General features: G+C 42.7%; 1 protein-coding gene across 1 annotated transcript in view; it reads right to left on the bottom strand.

Annotated features, from left to right (window-relative positions):
• RTF1 (RTF1 homolog, Paf1/RNA polymerase II complex component) overlaps positions 1-13,420 on the bottom strand; it is a 46,242-nt gene extending 32,822 nt beyond the window's left edge. Inside the window, exons 1-2 of the mRNA XM_019968566.2 lie at positions 13,211-13,420; positions 263-373 (exon numbers count right to left, since the gene is read on the bottom strand). Of these exons, the coding sequence (XP_019824125.2) occupies positions 263-373; positions 13,211-13,420 (321 nt within the window). The remainder of the gene's footprint in view (positions 1-262; positions 374-13,210) is intronic.
• Positions 13,421-24,469: the final 11,049 nt, after the last annotated feature.

Here is a 24,469-nt window from a genome sequence, read left to right as displayed (position 1 = left end):
AAAAGAGATGGTGACTAACAAGTTATGCCCCTTCTATAAGAGTGCTGAAAATAAAAGACTAAAAAATGGTCACGGATGCATTGCAGAGATACCTGCTGGGTAACTAGCAGTACAGAGAACAGCACAATGTGAGAGCTTTCCAGACACAATTTTCTTTCCCTAGGAAGTTCTCACAGATCTTAGGCGGGAAGGTCTCAGGTTAAGGAAAAGAGGCTGTCAGGACTCTCAAATGCCCACCAGAGGCCTATCCCTCCACACCCACCTCGTCATCGCTGTTAGACGTCTCTGAGTCTGAGGAGGCAGCAGGCTGACTCACGGGCGGCTCCTTCTCTTCAGAGTCACTTCGCTTCCGCTTTGCCAGGGACAAGAGTTCCTGAGAGGGCAAAGTAGCCGCATGAGTTTTGTTTACAGAGAAAATACATCCAAAAATACTACAATGCTCACCTTCCCTAAATCTCTTCTACCTCTTTGTGGTTGCAATAAAAAAAATACCGTCATGGGAACTTTAATCACATGAACAGTCGGACTGCTACACTTCTAAGTACTAAAGAAATGTTTTCAAAATCTGTCCTGGGAATTCCCTGGTGGTCCAGTGGTTAAGACTCTGCACTTTTACTGCCAAGGGCCTGGGTTCAATCACTGGCGGGGGAACTAGGATCCTACAAGCCAGAAAGCACAGGAAAAAAAAAAAACAAATCTGTCCCCTCAATGGGAGGTGTATGTCTGAAATGGAAAATGACTAGAAAACTGAACTGTAGGCTACCCCCATATGTGTTACTCGCTCAGTCGTGTCCAATTCTTTGCAACCCCACAGACTGTAGCCTGCTAGGCTCCTCTGTCCATGGGATTCTCCAGGCAAGAATACTGGAGTGGGTTGCCATTTACTTCTCCAGGGGATCTTCCTAACCCAGCGATCGAACCCAGGTCTCCCCCATTGCAAGCAGATTCTTTACCATCTGAGCCACCAGGGAAGCCCCAGGCTACCCCCAAATTTCCTCTATAAGTTACAGGAGTACTGATTCTCAGGACCATGTCTACAAAGGTAATCTGCTCCCTTTCCTTAGTGGTATAGCCAATACTCTGAGCATCTTCTTACTATATATATAATTCATGGTAAAACTGGCATCTGTGGTGCTGTTTGGAATAAGCTAACAAACTGTAAGTTTCTGAAAGTGAAAGTCACTCAGTTGTATCCGACTCTTTGTGACTCCATGGACTGTAGCCTGCCAGGCTCTTCTGTCCATGGAATTCTCCAGGCCAGAATGCTGGAGATCTTCCCAACCCAAGGACCGAACCCAGGATGCCTGCATTGCAGGTAGATTCTTTATTGTTTGAGCCACCAGGGAAGCCCAATAAGTTTCTGAGGTAGTTTTCTGAATGCTTAAACCAGGGGGGGAAAAGTATATTTCTGGTGCTTAACCCAGGGTCAAGCAGGAAGGATGCTGACCATTACATGAGAATCCTAATTTGACAACCCAAATATTTCCATTTGCCATCTCTGCCTTGTCCTGGTGATTTAAGAGATTAAAGGGGAAGAGATATGCCATTTAGTAAGTTGCGGCTACAACCAGGATTTGCTCTTTCACATGGTTCCCCTCTCCTGTTAGTTCTCCCCAACTCAGTCCACTCAAAAACACAGCAAAAGGATACTTGCTCTGGTTCTTGCTCTTGGATAATATCAATACCAGCCCCAAATTATATTGCACTTACCAGATGTCAGGTACTTTTCTAAGCATCTAACATGTAATCTTCACAATGCCTTAAGGTAAGTATCATCATCACCCCCATTTAAAGATAAAAAAATTAAGCAGTAGGAAAGGTTAAGTAATTTACCCAAGATAATACAGTGAGTGTATGATAGAGTCAGGATTCACACCAGGACAGATAAAATCCTAGTTCCTATTTCAATCATGGTTTACATTTTCCCCTTGTGCCAAAAAAAGAGAAAAATACAACTAATAAATACTAGGAGCATTATTCCTTGATGATGGTGGTGCTATACAACTAAAGATTAAGTGCCGACAAAATTTTTAAAGACTGCTATAAAATATCTGTTTTCTTCTTCCAGTCTCTTTCTATTTTAGGAGTATACCCTCCTTGGCCAGAATGAGAAAATGACCTTCTCAGATTAACAGCTGACATGATCTCGTCTTCATAAGCAGTCATGAAACGTTACTCTTCTCATTTCCTTAGACAGAGCTGGCATACTAACTTCCTGAAAAGGCTTCAGATCATAAGAACACTCTCCTTTTTCATACCAAAATGGTAACTCCTACTGACCAAATACGAATTGCAACAATATTTGTGTGCTTACAGTCTTTTAAAAACAAGTATGTAATTTACATATACTGTGTTTTATCCTTTCTTATGGACAGTTCTATGAGTTTGACAAATATAGCTGAACTACTCCTGTGAACCAGATATAGGACAGTCCCATCATGCCCTCCAAATTTTGCTGTAATTTGCACTGGTCAACAGGAGTCATTACTTTTGTATGAAAAAGTAGAGCATGTATGATCTTCAGCCTTTTCAGGAAGTTAGCGCTCTTCATCTCCCTCCCTCCATCCCCTGGCAATCACACACCTGTTTTCTGTCCCTATACATCTGCCTATCATAAAATATCATATAAATGGAATCATGTAGCATGTAGTCTTTTGAATCCGTTTGTTTTTTTTTTTTAGAATAATGCATTTAAGATTCATCCATGTTGCCGGGAGAGGAATAGGCAGTTTGTTTCTTTTTATTGTTAAGTAATATTCCATTGTATGGATACACCACACTTTACCCATCTGCTAGTTGAAAAACATCTGGATTGTTTACAGCTTGGGGCAATTATTGGTTCATGTACAGGTTTTCATGTAAATACTAGTTTTTATTTCACTTGGATAAATGCCAAGGAGTGGTATTGCTGGGTTATATGGTAATTTGTGTATGGCCTTTACTATTATCTTTTTTCCACATTACCTTCATGCAAATTTATAAAAATTGGAAAGATTTATTAGTAATTTTTTCCTGACCCTTTGAGGTTCACAAATGCAACAGAATTCTGTTTTATAACACCAACTCATTATAACATGGATTTGGATATGCTGGCAATCAAATTCCTCCCTGAAACACAGACTATTACAAGCAGTAGATATCCATTAACAGTTACTGTAACTAAAGTGTTAAGATGTTAATATTGTCTTCCTGTTAAAGAGATTCCACATGATATTAAAAACCTAAGACAACTAATAAGAACTGTTGTAAGTTATCTGTATAGCACAGAGAACTCTTCTCAAAACTCTGTAATTGACCTATACGGGGAAAAAAAAAGAGTGAACATATGTATTACTGATTCACTTTGCTGTACACCTGAAATTAACACAACACTGTAAATCAAATATACCCCAATAAAAATTTAACAGTAAATAAAATAAAAGATAAAAACCTAGCAAATGGCTCTTCATTAGTGGACAACTGCATCTGACAGGCACAGTCCTTCTTCTACAGCATTAAATACCGTATTAACAACAGTACAGAGACAGCAAAGACCTTAAAAAGTGTGAAAGATACTCCTTCTACAAGCTGGGAACTGTATATGAAGTTACTGGGGAACTCATGGCAAGGCTACTCTTCACAGTTAAGTCCTTTATATTCTGAGGGCTCATAAATCAGCTGAACACACTACTGTGAGACAGAAAGGTCTTGCCAATACCGCACACACGAAGAAATAGATTTGTTACCTGTAGGAGTGGATTTATCTAACACCAATACTCACAAAAGCCAGTTTAAAAACTGATTCATGCATGGGGATAGATCCACCTGCAGCTCTCTCTTGCCAGGCCCACTTCACTGCGCCACACTGGTTGAGATGATGTTGGTTCTCTCACCATCCTCTCTCTATTTCATCACAGCTAGTGAAAATCTCTTTTCTCGGCATTCCTCTAGGATGCCATGGCAGTGTAGGGTGCCAGCATGGTTTATCAAATTGAAGCTGAACTAAAGATCTGCTGAGAGTAATGCAATGCCCCACACACCGCAGGTAAGGCTGTGCAGGATGCCACATCTGGCTTCCAGAGGAGTTTCATTAACACTGCTTGATATTTAACACTAAACTAGATGGCCAAAACTCAGACCCTAACAAAGCAAGCCTAACTACACTAAGGTAATATTTATTAAAATAGTATTATTTTGGCTAAAATTAGAATTTTAATCCATCAATATGTCAAGATTCATAAACCTGAGGGTTGAATTCCCCCACCCCATCATTCACAATGCACTTTTTGTGATGCCATGTTGGGATCAACTTGTAATAAAGCAATTTAGCTTCCCCTTACTCAAAGGAAATTAACAAACCTCCCATGATCACATGAAAGTGGGATACATATTCTGTGCCCCAGGTAAGGAGAATAAAAGCCCATATGGATAAACCTCAGAGGTTTGTTTTTTAAAAAATAGTTAATTAGCATGTATTTTTCACTTATTCATTCCACAAATACAACTGATATAAGTGATTACTGCCAATTAGGGTGACCAGACATCTTGGTTTGCTCAGGACTGTCCTGGTTTTAGCACTGAAAGTCCTGAATTCTGGGAAACTCAGTTCCTGGCAAGCCGGGACAGATATTAATAGTTCCCCTGCTATCAGCACCTACTATATACCAAGTTCTGAGTAGACAGTCATGAAGATACATAATCCTTTGATCTCACAGAACTGAAAACCAAGTGAGGGGTATATGAATAACTGATTCACTTTGCTGTTCACTTGAAACTAACACAACATTATAAATCAATTATACTCCAATAAAATTTTTAAAATAAATAAATAAAATCAAGTGAGGGAGATAGACAACAAATAGGTAAAGAAACAATTATATCTAGTAATAAGTGCTGAGAAGGTGGTTATCAAGTGGATGGAACACCTATCTGCAATAGGGTGATTGCTTCTTTGAGGCAATGGTATTTAGGCTGAGACTAGAAACCTGGCGAGAGGAACCAGGGATGCAGCAGTCTTCTGGACATAAGTCTACAGAGAGAATAGGTAAGGCCCTGAAACTGGCAACAGCTTGGCTTAACCAAAGAACTGAAAGGGAACCAGTGTGACTAGAGCTTCTTAGGCAAGGGGTGGGGGGGGGTGATGGAATGAGGCAAGTTAGAGGTGAGAAGAAACCACATCATTTTCAGGTTTATAAAGCAGGATCAGGAGAACAAATTTTATTGGAAGGCAGTGGGAAGCCTTCATCAAATGATTTTAACCTAGGGAAGTAAGCATCCCCTGAGAGGGTTTTTAAAAGAGCACTCTGACTAACAGGAATAGACTAGAGGGCCAGGGAAGAAGTACAGAGGGGTCCACAGCAGGGTAATCAGAGTGGATGGTGGCCTGGACAGCCTAAGTAGCCATAGGGACAGAGGGAAGTGGGAGGACTTGAGAGATGCTGAGTAAAGAGTAGTAATTCACAGAGGTGTAAATCTGAGATTAATTCCTATTTTCTCTTTCATATCAAAATTGTTGATAGAAGAACATCATTCCAACAGTGGACACAGGTTATTTTTAAAGACTAAGGAACACAGCCACTGTGTACATACATGTCTGTGGGATACATGTATCCCATACATGTATCTGTACATACATGTATGTCCCATTCTCTTTTGCTAGAACTGTTTCAACAAGCATGCACTATTTTTGTAATTAAAAAACAAAAGAAAACAAACCAAACCAATGAACAAACACAAAAACCCTTCAGAATAAGTAATTCCAAAGTGACAGTATAACATTCTTTTACATATCGCATGACTGGAGCTAAATGTGGTAACTTCTTCCAATTACCAGCAAAGTGATTATAGTTATAGATAAAATACTGTGCTATATAAATGCCCACACTGCCACAGAATTGATAAAATAAAATCACCTTTCAACACAATCAAAATAAAAAGTACATAAAAATCTTTTAAAAATTCTATTACTGTTCAGTTCAGTTGCTCAGTTGTATCCAACTCTTTGCGACCCCATGAATTGCAGCACGCCAGGCCTCCCTGTCCATCACCAACTCCCAGAGTTCACTCAGACTCACGTCCATCAAGTCAGTGATGCCATCCAGCCATCTCATCCTCTGTCGTCCCCTTCTCCTCCTGCCCCCAATCCCTCCCAGCATCAGAGTCTTTTCCAATGAGTCAACTCTTCGCATGAGGTGACCAAAGTACTGGAGTTTCAGCTTCAGCATCATTCCTTCCAAAGAAATCCCAGGGCCGATCTCCTTCAGAATGGACTAGTTGGATCTCCTTGCAGTCCAAGGGACTCTCAAGAGTCTTCTCCAACACCACAGTTCAAAAGCATCTTTGGCGCTCAGCTTTCTTCACAGTTCAACTCTCATATCCATACATGACCACAGGAAAAACCATAGCCTGGACTAGATGGAACTTTGTTGGCAAAGTAATGTCTCTGCTTTTGAATATGCTATCTAGGTTGCTCATAACTTTTCTTCCAAGGAGTAAGCGTCTTTTAATTTCATGGCTGCAGTCACCATCTGCAATGATTTTGGAGCCCCCAAAAATAAAGTCTGACACTGTTTCCACTGTTTCCCCATCTATTTCCCATGAAGTGATGGGACCCGATGCCATGATCTTCGTTTTCTGAATGTTGAGTTTTAAGCCAACTTTTTCACTCTCCACTTTCACTTTCATCCAGAGGCTTTTTAGTTCCTCTTCACTTTCTGCCATGAGGGTGGTGTCATCTGCATATCTGAGGTTATTGATATTTCTCCTGGCAATCTTGATTCCAGCTTGTGCTTCTTCCAGCCCAGAGTTTCTCATGATGTACTCTGCATATAAGTTAAATCAGCAGGGTAACAATATACAGCCTTGACGAACTCCTTTTCCTATTTGGAACCAGTCTGTTGTTCCATGTCCAGTTCTAACTGTTGCTTCCTGACCTGCATACAAATTTCTCAAGAGGCAGGTGAGGTGGTCTGGTATTCCCATCTCTTTCAGAATTTTCCACAGTTTATTGTGATTCACACAGTCAAAGGCTTTGGCATAGTCAATAAAGCAGAAATCTATGTTTTTCTGGAACTCTCTTGCTTTTTCCACGATCCAGCGGATGTTGGCAATTTGGTCTCTGGTTCCTCTGCCTTTTCTAAAACCAGCTTGAAGAACTGGAAGTTCACGGATCACGTATTGCTGAAGCCTGGCTTGGAGAATTTTGAGCATTACTTTGCTAGCGTGTGAGATGAGTGCAATTGTGCGGTAGTTTGAGCACTCTTTGGCATTGCCTTTCTTTGTCTTTTCTTTCTTTGACTCTGGGTCAGGCAGACATTATTTTCAACTACCTACAATGTTTCCACTTGAGAGTCTCATAAGACAATTTTAATCTCTACACATCTAAGACTGAACATATACTCTTCATCTCTAAACCTATCTTCCTCCATGGTTCCCTACCTCATGCCAGAACATCCTCTTCCTCACCCCCAGCATCCAATCAATCATCAAACTCACAGTTTCATAGCATGAATATTATGTCCTATTGAATCCACTTTCTGCCATGTCTATAACTACACTGGTGCAAGTCAGGCATTCATTCAACAAATATTGACAAGGTACATGCAGCAGGCCAGACACTGTTCTAGATGCAGGGACACTCCACTGCCCTCTCGGAGTTTCCATTCTAGTGGAACTTACCCTCTCCACCATCTCTCACCTGGACTCCTCTACCTGCCACCTAACTGGTGTCCCTTCTCTAGATTACTCTCCACATGTCTGGGAAAACTTTTCATAAGACAAAGAGGAACACCTCTTCCAGCTTAAAATCCTCCACTGGTTTCTCATTACCCTCAGAACACAGTTCACAGTCCTGAATATTGCTGACCTGATCCTGCCAGTGGCTTAAAACTTCTTTTCAACCTCAGCCCACAGAGAGATAAATTATACCTTATGAAACAATATCTATATGAAACATGTTTACTAAGTCTGACATACAATTATTTTTTCTATTTGATTCAATTTTGTTTTTATTTTTAATACTGGTTGTGATCCACTAAACTGGTTTTTCCATTTTCAAAGGATCGGAAGAGACTACTTTTGCAGCTTCACTTGGACCACTCTCTCTCCAACTAGTGATGTCGTAGTCACTCTGCTTCTTTCAGTTTCATGAGGGTGGTAGGTCCTTCCTGCCTCAACGGTTTTGTACATTTTGGTCCCTCAACCATGAACACTCACATGTTGCTGTACTCTTCAGTCACCTATCTTCTTGTCCCTAACCCATATTCCAGGTCTCAGCTTAAATGTCACTCCCATCAGGCTAGCACTGGGTCCCAGGTCACAGTGTCACAGCATCTCAGTTCTTCCTTCCTAAGATGTAACACAAATCTAAGGAAATGACTCTCTGAGCAATTTCAGCACCTGTCCCTCCCTCCATGCTCCCCTACTCCCAGCTCCTGGAAGGTGGAAATTGCTTCCGTTTTGTCCATCCAATAGCCTTATTGTCTAGCACTGTCTAACACATTTGTTGAAAGATTAAAAAAAAAAAAAGAAAGAAAAACAATCTTTCCTTTTGGGGAACTTATGAAGGGAGCAAATAAGTACACCAAGAGAGGGGTGCTGAAAGACAGGTTTTTAATTTTTCCTAAAAGCCTGTTATGGCTCCCACTGGACTCAACCTTCCCTGCACTATTTCTAAAGGAAAGTCAAGTGAAACTGGCAGATGAGTTGCATCAGGTGAGATGCAACACCATGACACAAATTTAAAAACTACAGAAGTTAACACTGACACTTCTCACAACTTAGACTTCAAACTGCTCTGACTCATGAAAATAGACTTTAGGGACTTCTCTAGCAGTCCAATGGCTAAGATTCCGTGCTCACAATGCAGGGGGCCTGGGTTTGATTCCTGGTCAGAGAACTGGATCCCACATGCTGTAACTAAGAGTTCACATGCAGCAACTAAGAGTTTGCCTGCCTCAATGAACACTGACGATCCCATGTGCTACAACTAAGACCTGGCACTGACAAAAAAAAAAAAAACTATATTAATAAGAAGCACAACTTCTAAATTTCCCAACTTTTATGTGAAAGATTTGTGGAAGGATACTTTATAAGAATGATATTTTAAACACATAATGTCTAAAAATAATTCCTACAAAATACTTAGGGGCCAATTAAAAAAAAAAGTTTAATTTATGGCTACTTCAAGTAGCATGAGCAAAGAGGACAGGATAACACAATTACCGTCATTTTAAATAAGGATGAAAACTGCAAAATAACTGCATGTAGCTTTTCTTTTTTCCTTGAAAAAGGCAGAGTTCTTGTTATAAACACTGAGTTGTACTGACTTGAATAGACAACTTCTGATTCCTTTCTTGTCTTGGATGCTTTTCATACTACAGGATCCACTGCATAAATATTATTCCAAAAGAGTGACACATTATCTCCATAGAGGTACATGGTGGGGTAAAAAAGCCTAGATTTGCCTCAAATTGTGTTATTTTTTTCCAAGAAGCACCAAAAGCAATAACTCCATGATTTGCAATTCTAAGATGTTGAAAAAAAAGTGTGGCCAACATAAAAAATAAGGTCACTATCAGGTCAGATGTTAAAATGAATCCTTCAAAGGTCTGAGTTTTTAAAACCTTTGAAAGTTAAAACAAATTTCAAAGAACTCCCAATTCAGTTACTACATACCTCTTCCCACCAAGAAGAAAGGGAAAAAATAAACAGCCCTCAAAAAAAGCATCCCAACAATTCAAACGGCTTCAGAGATTAGAAAAACCAGCTGCTTTGCCACCTTAAACATCTCTGTTAAGTTCCTTTGGTTATATGTGCACACACACTATGGCTGAGACAGGAAGCTATTTCTCTCCCAAACTACTTACAGTGTCTTATGAAAAAGATTAACTTGCATACAGACAGTGGTCTCAGTGTTTAACACAAATAAGTACCTGGACTATAACTGGTAAAATGCTGTATTTTACCTCAGAGGATACAGTTCCCTGAGTCTTCTGATTCAGTAGGTCTGGGATGGGAGCCCCTGCAAAGCACATCTGAAATAAGCAACCCAAGCAGTTTCATACATACATGTTCTTTCTCTCACCACCAGGAAAAACCAGTGTAGAAGGCTGACCTGCCTCACCTTCAGTAAAGACTAATTTGGAGGTAATATTTCTGACATAATGGCTTAGATTCCCACTTGGAAAACTCATAGACAAAGGATCTCCTTACTAACTGTGCTCCATTCTCACACTTGACACTCAGATTTGTCATGGTTTGTTCTTTTCCACAAGGCCTGCTCGTTAGACAGCAAATACGATGTTATACCCCACCAGTGAAGACCAAGAAATAGATGGAGTAGACCAAGGTATCTTGGTGAGATAAGGCCCAGAAGGCATTAACTTTGTTCTGAGGATTCCTAAAGACTGCAAAACCAGGCTGACTTTGAACTTCTGCTCAAGATCTCTGAGAAAACTTCTGGACAGCATAGAACTTTTTGATTCCTCTGAAAGCCTGGCACAGGGCTGAATAGAAAGAAGGCACTGATGCCTGTTAGGATGCACAGGAAATGGGGATTTTGATCTGATTCCCATCTGATAAAAAGAATGCCAATGAGTTGAAAAGGAGAAAGGTGAAATTGCTGTTAAAATGTATTAGGTATTACTTACAAATTTTATGATAATTTCTTTTTACAAATAGATAAAGTTGGGTTTAAAGTTGTAATCCCTTCAGTTGCCACTTTGAAAAAACTTTTGTGGATAAGGAAAAATCTTTCTGCTACAAAAGGAAGCTCTCTACTCATTTTATTTGTGAGACTTCTGTGGAAAATAATCAAAGACAGAATAATTTACAGCTTAGTTCATTTATCATCAGAACAGATGTCTTAAGAGTGCTTTACCAAGGAAGCCCCCCAAATCATCTTTTAAATTGATGTATCAAATCCCTCTATTCAATATACTGTACAAACATGCATTCAAGTAACACAGAACATGGCTATGAAACATCATTTTGCAATATGAAAAACAGAATAGTTGGTATATGGAAAGAGCATAGGCCTTGCAGTCATACAGATTTGGGTTCAAATTCTACTACCAAGTTATGTGAATCTAGGTAAGTTATATCTTCAAGCTCCATTTTTCTTATATCTAAAATGGGGAAAATGGTACCTACTTTATCAGAATTTGAAAACCTGACAATGTAAATAAAGCACTTAATTGAAGTGACTGGATGGCTCAGCAGATAAAGAAACCACCTGTGATGCAGGAGACACAGGAGATGAGGGTCTGATACCTGGGTCAGGAAGATCCCCTCGAGAAGTAAATGGAAACCCATTCCAGTATTCTTGCCTGAAAAATCCCACGAACAGAGGAGGTTAATGGACTACAGTATGTGCTCAGTCGCTTAGTCGTGTTTGACTCTTTGTGACCTCAAGGACTGCAGCCTGCAGAACTCCTCTGTCTATGGGATTCTCCAGGCAAGAATACTGGAGAGGGTTGCCATTTCCTTCTCCAGGGCTACAGTATCCTTCTACAGGTCTCAAAGAGTCGGACATCACTGAGCGACTAAGCACACACAGCATATCGGTGACTAGTTCACCCCAGTGTGTTAGTCGCTCAGTCGTGTCTGACTCTTCGTGACCCTATGGACTGGAACCTGCCAGACTCCTCTGTCCATGGGGTTTTCCAGGCAAGAATATTGGAGTGGGTTGCCACTTCTTTCTCCAGGGGATCTTCCTGATCCATGGAAGTTCACCCCAGGCCCTATGTAAATGGTAACTGATGTTATCATCAGAAATACCTACATTTTTAAATTAGGAAATAGTTGTTTTTTAAGTTCTAATCCTAAGTGCCAGTCTAAACTTATCAACCAAACTTTTACAGTCAAGACAATATTTTTACATATTTCAGGAGTCTTTCTGTGAACATTTTCACCTTACCTTTCACTTTCTATCCCATAACAAGGTTTCTAGCCCTCTGATACTTCTCCACAGGCCTCACTACTTCCTCATCTCCTACCTCCATACTACCATTTTCAAAAGAGCCCTCTTTTCTTCAACACCTTTCCAGTCCCTTTTTCTCAAAGTCCTCCCCTTTCATGCCCTAATATTTAAGTCCTGAGACCTCTGACCTAATACAGAGGACTCCCAAGAAGCCATTTGTAGAAAAGCTTTAGTTTTCAGGTGCTTGTACCAATTAATTCTTACAAATACTCAATCCTTTGTAATAACCCAATCAGATACACAAGGCTGATGTTTTATCTAGACTTTACAGTTATGGCCAAAGATACATAGCTAGAAAACAGCACAGCCTAGAACTCAAAAATTTCAGATTCTTAGTTCAGTACTCTATTCAACTTACAGAACTACTACCTCTTGCATATCCTTTCTATATATAATTTGTTCACTAAACATGGGGGAAAACTCTTTTTGAATCTTCTGCTATCACTGGAGCACTGCTACAAAGGACAGCTTTCTCCCTATAGTATCTTCCAGAGTATATAAACAGTTCAAGCAACCCCAAGACAGTGAGACCTAAAGTTAGTTTCAATGGCTCCTGAACATCTTTCAAGTAGAAAGAATTCTGGGATGCTGCATGAAAAGGGCCTTCATGCCGCCCTAGATATTTCTCCATTTATGCCCACTTTCCTCCTCCCAAGAGCTTTCCTGGGTCTGACATCTCAATGGGGACCCTTAAACACAAAACACTCTAGCTGCCAAGGATTCGTGTCCACAGCTAAGTATTCTTCGCCAAGCGCGGAGAGGTTCCCCTCCACTCTGTTCACACCCTCGTCTGAAAAACTTCATCTTCCACAGCCTGAACCTTCTCGGCCTCCCTCTCCCGCCCCCCACCCCCCGCACCGCCCCCAAAACCTTCCAATTGCCCGGGTTGGCGAGCGATACTTTCTATCTCTCCGTGCCCGGATCCCCTGGCCTGCTGCCTGCCGCCCCGATCTGGCCGTGGCAGACCAAGGATTCCTCCAGTTTCCCCAGTCCGAGGCCCACCAGCCTGGCCCCTGCCCCGCCTCCCCGCCCAAGGCGCCAAGTCCTCCGGGCTCCGTCTCCAGGCCCCGGCCAGACTCCAAGGGCCGCGGGCACTGCGGGGAGGACAGAGGGGGCGGCAGCGGCGTTCAGGACACGAGGCAGGCCGGGCGCTCCAGCCAGGAGGCCCGGGGCCCGACAGGCTCCCGACTCCCGTGGCCGGGACTCAGCCCTCCCGCTCCGCTGGCCCGCGCCTCCGCGGCCTGTCCTAACCTGATCCAGGTTCTCGTCGCTGCCGCTGTCCTCCGTGTCTGAGTCAATCACGACGCGGCCTTTCCGCTTCTTTACCATCGTGGTCCCCCGGCTCCCACGCCGGACGCCGCCCGGACTCCCCTCTTGCCCGCCTGCCAGTGGGACCGCCACTGCCGCCGTCGCCGCCGCCGCCGCTGCTGCTGTTCGACCCACACAAAGGCGACCGCGCATGCGCGCTCCGCTCCGCCCCTGGCCCCGCCCCCCGCTCGTCGCACGCCGTTCGCCGGCGCCCAGAGCCCCGCCCCTCCCCGCCCCCGACGCAGCGTGGGGGGCGGGGACACCCGGCTGGGTTCCGGGCGGTGAACTACGGTCTTGTGCCCAGCACCCGCAGCTGGAAGTTTTGGGTGTGTCTCTGCTGTGGGGCCGAAGCTTCATGTGCTGCCTACTTGTTTTGGACTGGAGCCGCAAGCATCTGGGTCTGCTCTAAGGAGCCTTTCCACTTTGCGACACTGATGGAGTCTCGAGGGCACCGTTAGGGCCGCCCGCCTGAAAGACAAATCGTCTGGACCACCCTGAGGGCACCTGTTGTGGAACGAAGCCTGCCTACCTGGGCTGTGCGAGTGACAACTAATCTGGGACCTGAAGGATTCATCTGATTTACCCAAAAAAAAGAGTAGAGGGAAGGGTATTCCAAGCAGAGAACCGTTTGGTCAAAGACATAGCGATAATAGAAAAAGTTGGGTTCAGGAAACTGAAACAGTTGTTCATTATGGCCGAACAGAGGGCATGGTGTGTGGGGATGAGACTGTGGAGGTACGCAGCGGCCAAATCATTCAGATCCTAATACACTATATTAGGAAGTTTTAAAATCTTTTGTATTGAAAGATTCTAAACTGTAGAACGACATTATCAGATTTGTGTTTTTAAAAAATTACTCTGGCAGCAGTGTAGCGAGTGAATAAAAAAGGAAGGAGACTAAGGCAGGAAAACCACATAGGCTGTTGAAGGCATTTTGGCAAAAGATGATAATGCTCTGAACTAAGGAAAGTGAAAGTCGCTGAGCCGTGTCCTACTCTTTGCGACCCCATAGACTATACATATATCAAATTCTCCAGACCAGAGTACTGTAGTGGGTAGCGGTTCCTTTTCCAGGGGGATCTTCCCAACCCAGGGATTGAATGCAGGTCTCCTGTATCGCAGGCAGATTCTTTACCTCCTGAGCCACCAGGGAAGCCAGAACTAAGGAAGAAACAGTGAAATTGGGGAGCAATGGATAGCTTCTGGATAATTTGGAAGGTAGAATGACTAGGACTTAAAGATTAGTTGGGAAAGGGAAAAGGTGATGTCCCAAATACAAATGATACTCAGGTTCTGGTTTAGGAAGCTGGTGGGTCCTTCATGGAGATAAGGAACACAAGTGGAGAGAATGTTTGGGAGACTGGGTGTGTAGATCAGTTTTATGCCTGTTGAGGGCAGCTGATAAAAAGAACAACTTCACAGTGATTTCTTTGTGGGATTTGGAATATAAGATAGGGAGCATCAGAAACAATAATTTGAAACTTCTCAAAAGTTTTTGGAGTCCATTAATTCTTTATTCTGGTTGTGAAGTTGAGAGTTAGGCTTGAGGCTTCCCTAAGCGTTATTGAAAAGTGTTCAGAATTAAGGTAGAGAAAACAACGCAAATAAGGCCCAACTATCTCTACTCCAAAAACCTTGTTGTCCTAAGAGAAGTCCCCTAGACTTCTCTCCCCCAGCGTATCCTTGGAACTGAGCCCGTGGCCAAGGTGACCCAAAATGACCAGTTTACCTCCCTTGTTTCTAGCTACCTCAAAGGCTGGTGCCCTTCTCTGAGGACTGTCTTTAAATCTGTGAATAAAAAGAAAGCTATAATATAGTCAGTGACCCTTGACTGCAATTAAGAAAGATGGGTTCTTTATTTGAGTGAAATCTATTGATTTTTCATCAAGGGACCTTCTAAAGCATTGTGGACTGGACTTAGTCCATGTTGAGACCAAACTGTGTCTGAAATGAATGAATGAACATTCTGTACTCTGAATTTCCTCTTTGAGTTGGCTTCTCAGGGAACCCAACCTGTGAAAGTTTCCCCTTTGTAAAATGAAGATAATGATAATATCTGCCTCTTTGAGTTTTGCTAAGGTATAAATTGGGCTTTTCAGGTGGCTTAGTGGGTAAAGAATCCACTCGCAATGCAGAAGACCCAGGAAACCACAGGTTCAATCCCTGGATCAGGAAGATCCCCTGGGGGCAGGCATGGCAACTCAGTCCAATATTCTTGTCTGGAGAATCCCATGAATGGAGGAGCCTGGTGGGCTATAGTTCATGGGGTCACAAAGAGTCGGACATGACTAAAGCGACTGAACACGTACCACACACACAAGGCAGAAATTACTTAACATATAAAAAAGTGCTTAAAATACTTCCTGGTAAAGAGTAAGTACTCAATAAATGTCTATAATTGTATAATTGGGGAGGTGAATTACAGTAGAGTGAGTAGGGGCTGGAGGAATAGTGTTGGAAATGGGAAATTTTTGCTTTTTGTATACTATGGTATTGTGTGAACTTATTACACGGAATACGAATTTTTCATCATTATTTTTAATTTTAGTTTTTTATTTTTGACTGTGCTGGGTCTTCATTGCTACACACAGGGTTTTTCTAGTTGCCGTAGCAGGGGCAACTCTAGTTGTGGTGGGCAGGCTTTTCATTGCAGTAGCTTCTCTTGTTGCAGAGCACAGGCTCTATGGTGTGCAGGCTTCAGTAGTGTGGCACATGGGCTTAGTTGCCTCTTGGCATGTGGAATCTTCCCGAATCAGGGATCAAACCCTTGTTCCCTGCATTGGCAGGCAGATTCTTAATCACTGGACCACCAGGGAAGTCCTTATAACTTTAAAATGTTTTGGGGGAAATAGAATATTTTTTAAATTATAAAGTAAATTTAAGGGCAGGGCACAAAGGCAAAAAAAAAAAATCTATGTAAAATTTTACCATCCCAAGATATTCATCCTCTCTTTATTAAAACAAACAAGATTGTTTGCATTTGTATATATTTGTTCAACCTGTATTTATCAAGCACCTACTATATGCCTGAGTTCAGACACTGAGCTAGACACTGAATAAGATGAATAAGTCACCAAGACAGGATCCCTGCTCTCAAGAGCTTATATTTCTTCACACATACACATTGCAAAACACATGCACATTTAAAGTGCTATGAGAATTCCATTTCAAATAGACCACCCCAAAGGCCAAAAGAGATATTTTTAACATCTGTTGTTTTTGAGAAAATGCAAAATGACAAAAATTACTATGGATTCCTAATCCCCAATGTGTGGTATTAGTAGGTGGGGCCTTTGGAAGGTGCTTAGGTTATGAGGGTGGGACCCTCATGAATAAGATTAAGTGCCCTATCAAAGAGACACCAGAGAGCTTTCTCACCACTTCTGCCAGGTGAGGACACTACAGAAAGACAGCATTCTGTACCTGAAGGGGGTCCTCACCAGAACCCAACCATGCTGGCAGCCTTATCTTAGACTCCTAGCTTCCAGAACTGTGGGAAATAGATTCCTGCTGTTTAAATGCAAAAAAAAAAAAACCAAAACTATGAATTCATTAAACATTTTAAACAAACCTGTATCCTGTTCCTTACAACTGTATCTAAAATATATTAAGAGTCATACAAGTAGATATGTAAACTTTGAGAGAAGGACTGGGAAATCATTACTGTGTAATTTGCCATGCTGTTGTAGAGTCCTCCTTTTGGTGACCTGACCATCTCTTAATGAGTTCAGGGTCTGAAAACTTACCCAGATCTAAAAGTGAGCAAAGGATGGTCACTATCCATTGGGGCAACTGCCCTCAGCCCCTGGTCACCCAACCTTAATTTCTTCTGATTAAAAATTGAGGAGTACACTTGTTTGACTATCTATTTTGTCTTTGGGGATGCTATATTCTGTTAACCATTTCCATGATTCTCTGAGGGTCAGGATTCTGCAGCTGTCATTCTGATCTTTCCGCTCTTCATAATAATTGCATCTGCCTGGCTTCTCGCAATTAAGTGATATTACCTGACTTCTTGTTTCAAGACCCTATTGCTCCCCTTGCGGAACCCAGTTTTCCAACACCTGCCCCTACTGTCAGTCCTAGCCTATAAAGGAAAACCACAACTGAACTTTTGGTGATGCTGATTCACTCCTTACGATCACATTCCTTATAGTCTTGATGAATTCACAGGTCTCCACTTGGTCTTCCCACAGAACATGATCATTCTGTGGGATTTCTGACCTTAAGTACATCCACCTCCTGCTGACTTCCCTAAATTTTTTAATCTCTTCCTACACTATATGTCTTGGCAACTCTGGCATTTTTTACCTCATGTGGTCTATAAAGTTTTCCATGCCTCTAAGAGCCATCCTTATAACAAATTTGTACCATTTCCTGGGGTCCTTGGCAGAGTGATAAATTCTGTGACTTAGAGTGCTCCCAAATCAATAAACTCCCTCTAATCCAATTTTGCACTAAGGAGTTCATGATCCCAGTCTTGTTTTGGCTGACTGTATAGAGCTTTTCCATTTTCTGCTGCAAAGAATATAATCAGTCTGATTTCGGTATTGACCATCTGGTGATGTCCATGTGTAGTTTGCTGTGTTGTTGGAGGAGGGTGTTTGCTATGACCAGTGTGTTCTCTTGACAAAAATCTGTTAGCCTTTTCCCTGCTTCATTTTGTGTTCCCAAGGCCAAACTTCCTGTTACTCCAGGTATCTTTTGACTTCCTACTTTTGCATTCCAGTCCCTATGATGAAAAGGACATCTTTTTTTTTGGTGTTCTAGAAGGTCTTTATGTCATCATAGAACCATTCAGCTTCAGCTTCTTCAGCATTACTGATTGGGACATAGATTTGGATTACTGTAATATTGAATGGTTTGCCTTGGAAACGAACAGATCATTCTGTCATTTTTGAGATTGCACCTAAGTACTGCATTTCTGACTCTTCTGTTGACTGTGAGGGCTACTTCATTTCTTCTAAGGGATTGTTGCCCACAGTAATAGATATAATGGTCATCTGAATTAAATTCACCCATTCCGGTCCATTATAGTTTGCTGATTCCCAAAATGTTGATGTTCACTCTTGTCATCTCCTGTTTGACCACTTCCAATTTTCCTTGATTCATGAACCTAACATTCCAGGTTCCTATGCAATATTGCTCTTTACAGCATTGGACTTTACTTCTATCACCAGTCACATCCACAGCTTGGCTCCATCTCTTCATTCTTTCTGGTGTTATTTCTCCACTCTTCTCCAGTAGCATATTGGGCACCTACCAACCTAGGGAGTTCATCTTTCAGTGTCGTATCTTTTTGCCTTTTCATACTGTTCATGGGGTTCTCAAGGCAAGAATACTGAAGTGGTTTGCCATTCCCTTCTCCAGTGGACAAGGTTTTGTCAGAACTCTCCACCATGACCTGTCCGTCTTGGGTGGCCCTACATGGCCTGGCTCATAGTTTCACTGAGTTAGACAAAGCTGTGATCTATGTGATCGGATTGGTTAGTTTTCTGTGATTGTGGTTTTCATTCTATCTGCCCTCTGATGGGTAAGGATAAGAACTGGTGGAAGCTTCCTGATGGGAGGGACTGGCTATGGGGGAATCTGAGTTTTACTCTGTTGGGGGGGGCCATGCTTAGTAAATCTTTAATCCAATTTTCTTTTGATAGGTGGGACTGTGTTTCCGCCCTGTAGTTTGGCCTGAGGCCAAACTATGATAGGGGTAATGGCTGTAATGGTGACCTCTTTCAAAAGGACTTATGCCAGTACTGTTGTATTCAGTGCCCCTGACCCCATGGCAGGTCATGTGTGACCTGTGCCTCTGCCCCTCTGCCGGAGACCCCGGGATGCTCACAGGCAAGTCTGGCTCAGTCTCTTGTGTGGCCACTGCTCCTTTCTCCTGGGTCCTGGTCTGCACAAGGTTTTGTTTGTGCCCTCCACGAGTCTCTTTTCCCAGTCCTGTGGAAGTTTTGTAATCAAATCCCACTGGTCTTCAAAGTCAAATTCCCTGGGGGTTCTCAGTCCCTTTGCTGGATTTTCAGGTTGGGAAATCTGTTTTGGGCCCTAGAACTTTCTTAAAAGTGTGAGAATTTCTTAGGTATAATTGTTCTGCAGTTTGTGGGTCCTCTGCTCTGCACCTCTATGGTGGCGCTAATGGTGACCTCCTCCAAGAGGGCTTATGCCACATGCCACGTGTTCCAGGTCTGCTTATTGAAAAATGCAGACTTAAATTGAAGAAAGTAGGGAAAACCACTAGACCATTCAGATCAGATCAGTCGCTCAGTCGCGTCCGACTCTTTGCGACCCCATGAATCACAGCACGCCAGGCCTCCCTGTCCATCACCAACTCCCGGAGTTCACTCAAACTCACGTCCATTGAGTCAGTGATGCCATCCAGCCATCTCATCCTCTGTCGTCCCCTTCTCCTCCTGCCCCCAATCCCTCCCAGCATCAGAGTCTTTTCCAATGAGTCAACTCTTCGCATGAGGTGACCAAAGTACTGGAGTTTCAGCTTCAGCATCATTCCTTCCAAAGAAATCCCAGGGCCGATCTCCTTCAGAATGGACTGGTTGGATCTCCTTGCAGTCCAAGGGACTCTCAAGAGTCTTCTCCAACACCACAGTTCAAAAGCATCAATTCTTCTGCGCTCAGCCTTTTTCACAGTCCAACTCTCACATCCATACATGACCACAGGAAAAACCATAGCCTGGACTAGACGAACCTTTGTTGGCAAAGTAATGTCTCTGCTTTTGAATATGCTATCTAGGTTGGTCATAACTTTCCTTCCAAGGAGTAAGCGTCTTTTAATTTCATGGCTGCAGTCACCATCTGTAGTGATTTTGGAGCCCAGAAAAATAAAGTCTGACACTGTTTCCCCATCTATTTCCCATGAAGTGATGGGACCCGATGCCATGATCTTCGTTTTCTGAATGTTGAGTTTTAAGCCAACTTTTTCACTCTCCACTTTCACTTTCATCCAGAGGCTTTTTAGTTCCTCTTCACTTTCTGCCATGAGGGTGGTGTCATCTGCATATCTGAGGTTATTGATATTTCTCCTGGCAATCTTGATTCCAGCTTGTGCTTCCTCCAGCCCAGCGTTTCTCATGATGTACTCTGCATATAAGTTAAATAAACAGCGTGACAATATACAGCCTTGACGAACTCCTTTTCCTATTTGGAACCAGTCTGTTGTTCCATGTCCAGTTCTAACTGTTGCTTCCTGACCTGCATACAAATTTCTCAAGAGGCAGATCAGGTGGTCTGGTATTCCCATCTCTTTCAGAATTTTCCACAGTTTATTGTGATCCACACAGTCAAAGGCTTTGGCATAGTCAATAAAGCAGAAATAGACGTATTTCTGGAACTCTCTTGCTTTTACCACGATCCAGCGGATGTTGGCAATTTGATCTCTGGTTCCTCTGCCTTTTCTAAAACCAGCTTGAACATCAGGAAGTTCACGGTTCACATATTGCTGAAGCCTGGCTTGGAGAATTTTGAGTATTACTAGCCTGTGAAATGAGTGCAATTGTGCAGTAATTTGAACATTCTTTTGCATTGCCTTTTTTTGGGACTGGAATGAAAACTGCCCTTTTCCAGTCTTGTGGCCACTGCTGAGTTTTCCAAATTTGCTGGCATATTGAGTGCAGCACTTTCACAGCATCATCTTTCAGGATTTGGAATAGCTCAACTGGAATTCCATCACCTCCACTAGCTTTGTTTGTAGTGATGCTTTCTAAGGCCCACTTGACTTCACATTCCAGGATGTCTGACTCTAGGTCAGTGATCACACCATCCTGATTATCTGGGCGTGAAGATCTTTTTTGTACAGTTCTTCTGTGTATTCTTGCCATCTCTTCTTAATATCTTCTGCTTCTTCTAGGTCCATACCATTTCTGTCCTTTATCGAGCCCATCTTTGCATGAAATGTTCCTTGGTATCTCTGATTTTCTTGAAGAGATCCCTAGTCTTTCCCATTCTGTTGTTTTCCTCTGTTTCTTTGCATTGATTGCTGAAGAAGGCTTTCTTATCTCTTCTTGCTATTCTTTGGAACTCTGCATTCAGACCATTCAGGTATGACCTAAATCAAATCCCTTGGGATTATATACTGGAAGTGACAAATAGATTCAAGGGATTAGTTCTAAGAGGGTGCCTGAAGAAATATGGAAGGAGGTTCATGACATTGTACAGAAGGTGGTGATCAAGACCATCCCTAAGAAAAAGAAATGCAAAAAGGCAAAATGGTTGTCTGATGATGACTTACAAATAGCTGAGAAAAGAAGAGAAGCAGAAGTCAAAAGAGAAAGGGAAAGATACACTCATCTGAATGCAGAGTTCCAAAGAATAGCACTGAGAGATAAGAAAGCCTTCCTCAGCGATCAGTATACAAAGAAATAGAGGAACACAATAGAATGGGAAAGACTAGAGATCTCTTCAAGAAAATTAGAGATACCAAGGAAACATTTCATGCAAAGATGGGCACAATAAAGGACAGAAACAGTATGGACCTAACAGGAGCAGGGGATATTAAGAAGAGATGGCAAGAATACACAGAACTATACAAAAAAGATCTTCATGACCCAGATAATCACGATGGTGTGATCACTCACCTAGAGTCAGACATTCTGGAATGTGAAGTCTAGTGGGCTTTAGGAAGTATCACTGCAAGCACAGATAGTGGAGGTGATGGAATTGCAGTTGAGCTATTTCAAATCCTAAAAGATGATGCTGTGAAAGTACTGCACTCAATATGCCAGCTAATTTAGAAAACTCAGCAGCGGCCACAGGACTGGAAAGGGTCAGTTTTCATTCCAGTCCCAAAGAAAGGCAATGCCAAATAATGTTCAAATTACTACACAATTGCACTCATCTCACACGCTAGCAAAATAATGCTCAAAATTCTCCAAGCCAGGCTTCAAGAATAAGTGAACCATGAACTTCCATGTTCAAGCTGGATTTATAAAAGCCAGAGGAACAAGAGATCAAATCACCAACATCCGTTGGATCATCGAAAAAGCAAGAGAGTTCCAGAAAAACACCTACGTCTGCTTTATTGACTATGCCAAAGCCTTTGACTGTGTGGATCACAACAAACAGTGGAAAATTCTTAAAGATATAGGAATACCAGACCACCTTACCTGCCACCTGAGAAATCCGTATGTAGGTCAAGAAGCAACAGTTAGAACCGGACATGGAACAATGGACTGGTTCCAAATTGGGAAAGGAGTACGCCAAGGCTGTATACTGTCCCTCTGCTTATTTATCTTATATGTAGAGTACATCATGAGAAAATCGGGCTGGATGAAACACAAGCTGGAATCAAGATTGCTGGGAGAAATAACCTCAGATATGCAGATGACACCACCCTTATGGCAGAAAGTGAAGAGAAACTAAAGAGTCTCTTGATGAAAGTGAAAGAGGAGAGTGAAATATCTGGCTTAAAACTCAACATTCAAAAAACCAAGATTGAGGCATCCAGTCCATCACTTCATGGCAAATAGATGAGGAAACAATGGAAACAGTGACAGACTTTATTTTCTTGGGCTCCAAAATCACTAAAGATGGTGACTGCAGCCATGAAATTAAAAGGACACTTGCTCCTTGGAAGAAAAGCTGTGACAAACCTAGACATTACTTTACTGACAAAGGTCTGTCTAGTCAAAACTGTGGTTTTTCCAGTCATCGTGTATGGATGTGACAGTTGGACTATAAAGAAAGCTGAGGGCCGAAGAATTGATGCTTTTGAACTGTGGTGTTGGAGAAGACTCTTGAGGGTCCCTTGGACTGCAAGGAGATCAAATCAGTCAATCCTAAAGGAAATCAGGCCTGAATACTCATCGGAAGGACTGATGCTGAAATTGAAACTCCAATACTATGGCCACTTGATGCAAAGAACTGACTCATTGGAAAAGACCCTGATGCTGGGAAGGATTGAAGGTAGGAGGAGAAGGGGACGACAGAGGATGAGATGGCTGGATGGCATCACTGACTCGATAGACATGGGTTTGAGCAAGCTCCAGGAATTGGTGATGGACAGGGAAGCCTGGTGTGCTGCAGTCCATGGGGTCACAAAGAGTCAGACACGACTGAGCGACTGAACTGAACTGGGTCCAATTTTAAAATCTGGTGCCCTGATTAAGCATCCTCGACTCCAGTCCCTTGCTTCTCTCCCAGTTCCTGCCATTACATACTGGGCTAGTTCTTGCAGCTCCTTTGGAATATAGTGCCTTGTTTATCAGACCCAATATGTCCTGTACTGGATTATATATAGTGTTTCAACCGTATTTATCAGCCAAGTATCCAGGAGGGAGATGCAAGCAAATTTTGAGGAGGGTACATGCAGTGTTGCAGGGTACTGGCTTCTGCACTGTCTACAGGCAAGAGGTGTGGGATGGTGGGCCATTTCTGTAGGTTCAGGGGGGTCAGAAGAATCTGGAAATTCAAGATCTTCAGGAGCATCAATCAGATATCCTCATTCCATGTGTTGTGATCCCATTATTTCCCAACCAGGACCCTTAGCTCACCTGCATTACTTGGAAGTTTAACCTTATTGAAGCTTAAACTATTCTGATGATAATCCTGCTGCTGCTGCTAAGTCGCTTCAGTCATATCTGACTCTGTGCGATCCCATAGATGGAAGCCCACCAGGTTCCCCCATCTCTGGGATTCTCCAGGCAAGAGTCCTGGAGTGGGTTGCCGTTTTCTTCTCCAGTGCATGAAAGTGAAAAGTGAAAGTGAAGTCGCTCAGCCGTGTCCGACTCTTAGCAACCCCATGGACTGCAGCCTACCAGGCTCCACCGCCCATGGGATTTTCCAGGCAAGAGTACTGGAGTGGGGTGCCATTGCCTTCTCCGGATGATAATCCTGGGCCTCACCTTTCCCTGCTGCCCCACTGCAGGTGTTTAAGCCCTTGTTATGTGCTGTTAAGGAAGCCCTCTGGATTTCATAGGCTTCCCTGGTGGCTCAGTGGTAAAGAATACACCTGCAATGAGGAGATGCAGGTTCAGTCCCTGGGCTGAGCAGAGCCCCTGGAGAAGGAAATGGCAACCCACTCCAGTATTCTTGCCTGGGAAATTCCATGGACAGAAAAGCCTGGTGGGCTATAGTCCATGGGGTCACAAAAGAATCAGGCAGGACTTAGTGACTAAGGAACAACTGGATTTCACATTTAGCTTTCAGTAACAGAACCCAATTTCACTATCCTTGTAGTTATTATGCCTC

Source organism: Bos indicus, chromosome 10 (genome assembly GCF_029378745.1).
Source record: "Bos indicus isolate NIAB-ARS_2022 breed Sahiwal x Tharparkar chromosome 10, NIAB-ARS_B.indTharparkar_mat_pri_1.0, whole genome shotgun sequence".
Lineage (NCBI taxonomy): Eukaryota > Metazoa > Chordata > Mammalia > Artiodactyla > Bovidae > Bos > Bos indicus.
Note: the sequence above shows the minus strand (reverse complement) of the source record. Positions and strands in the feature narration are given on the sequence as shown.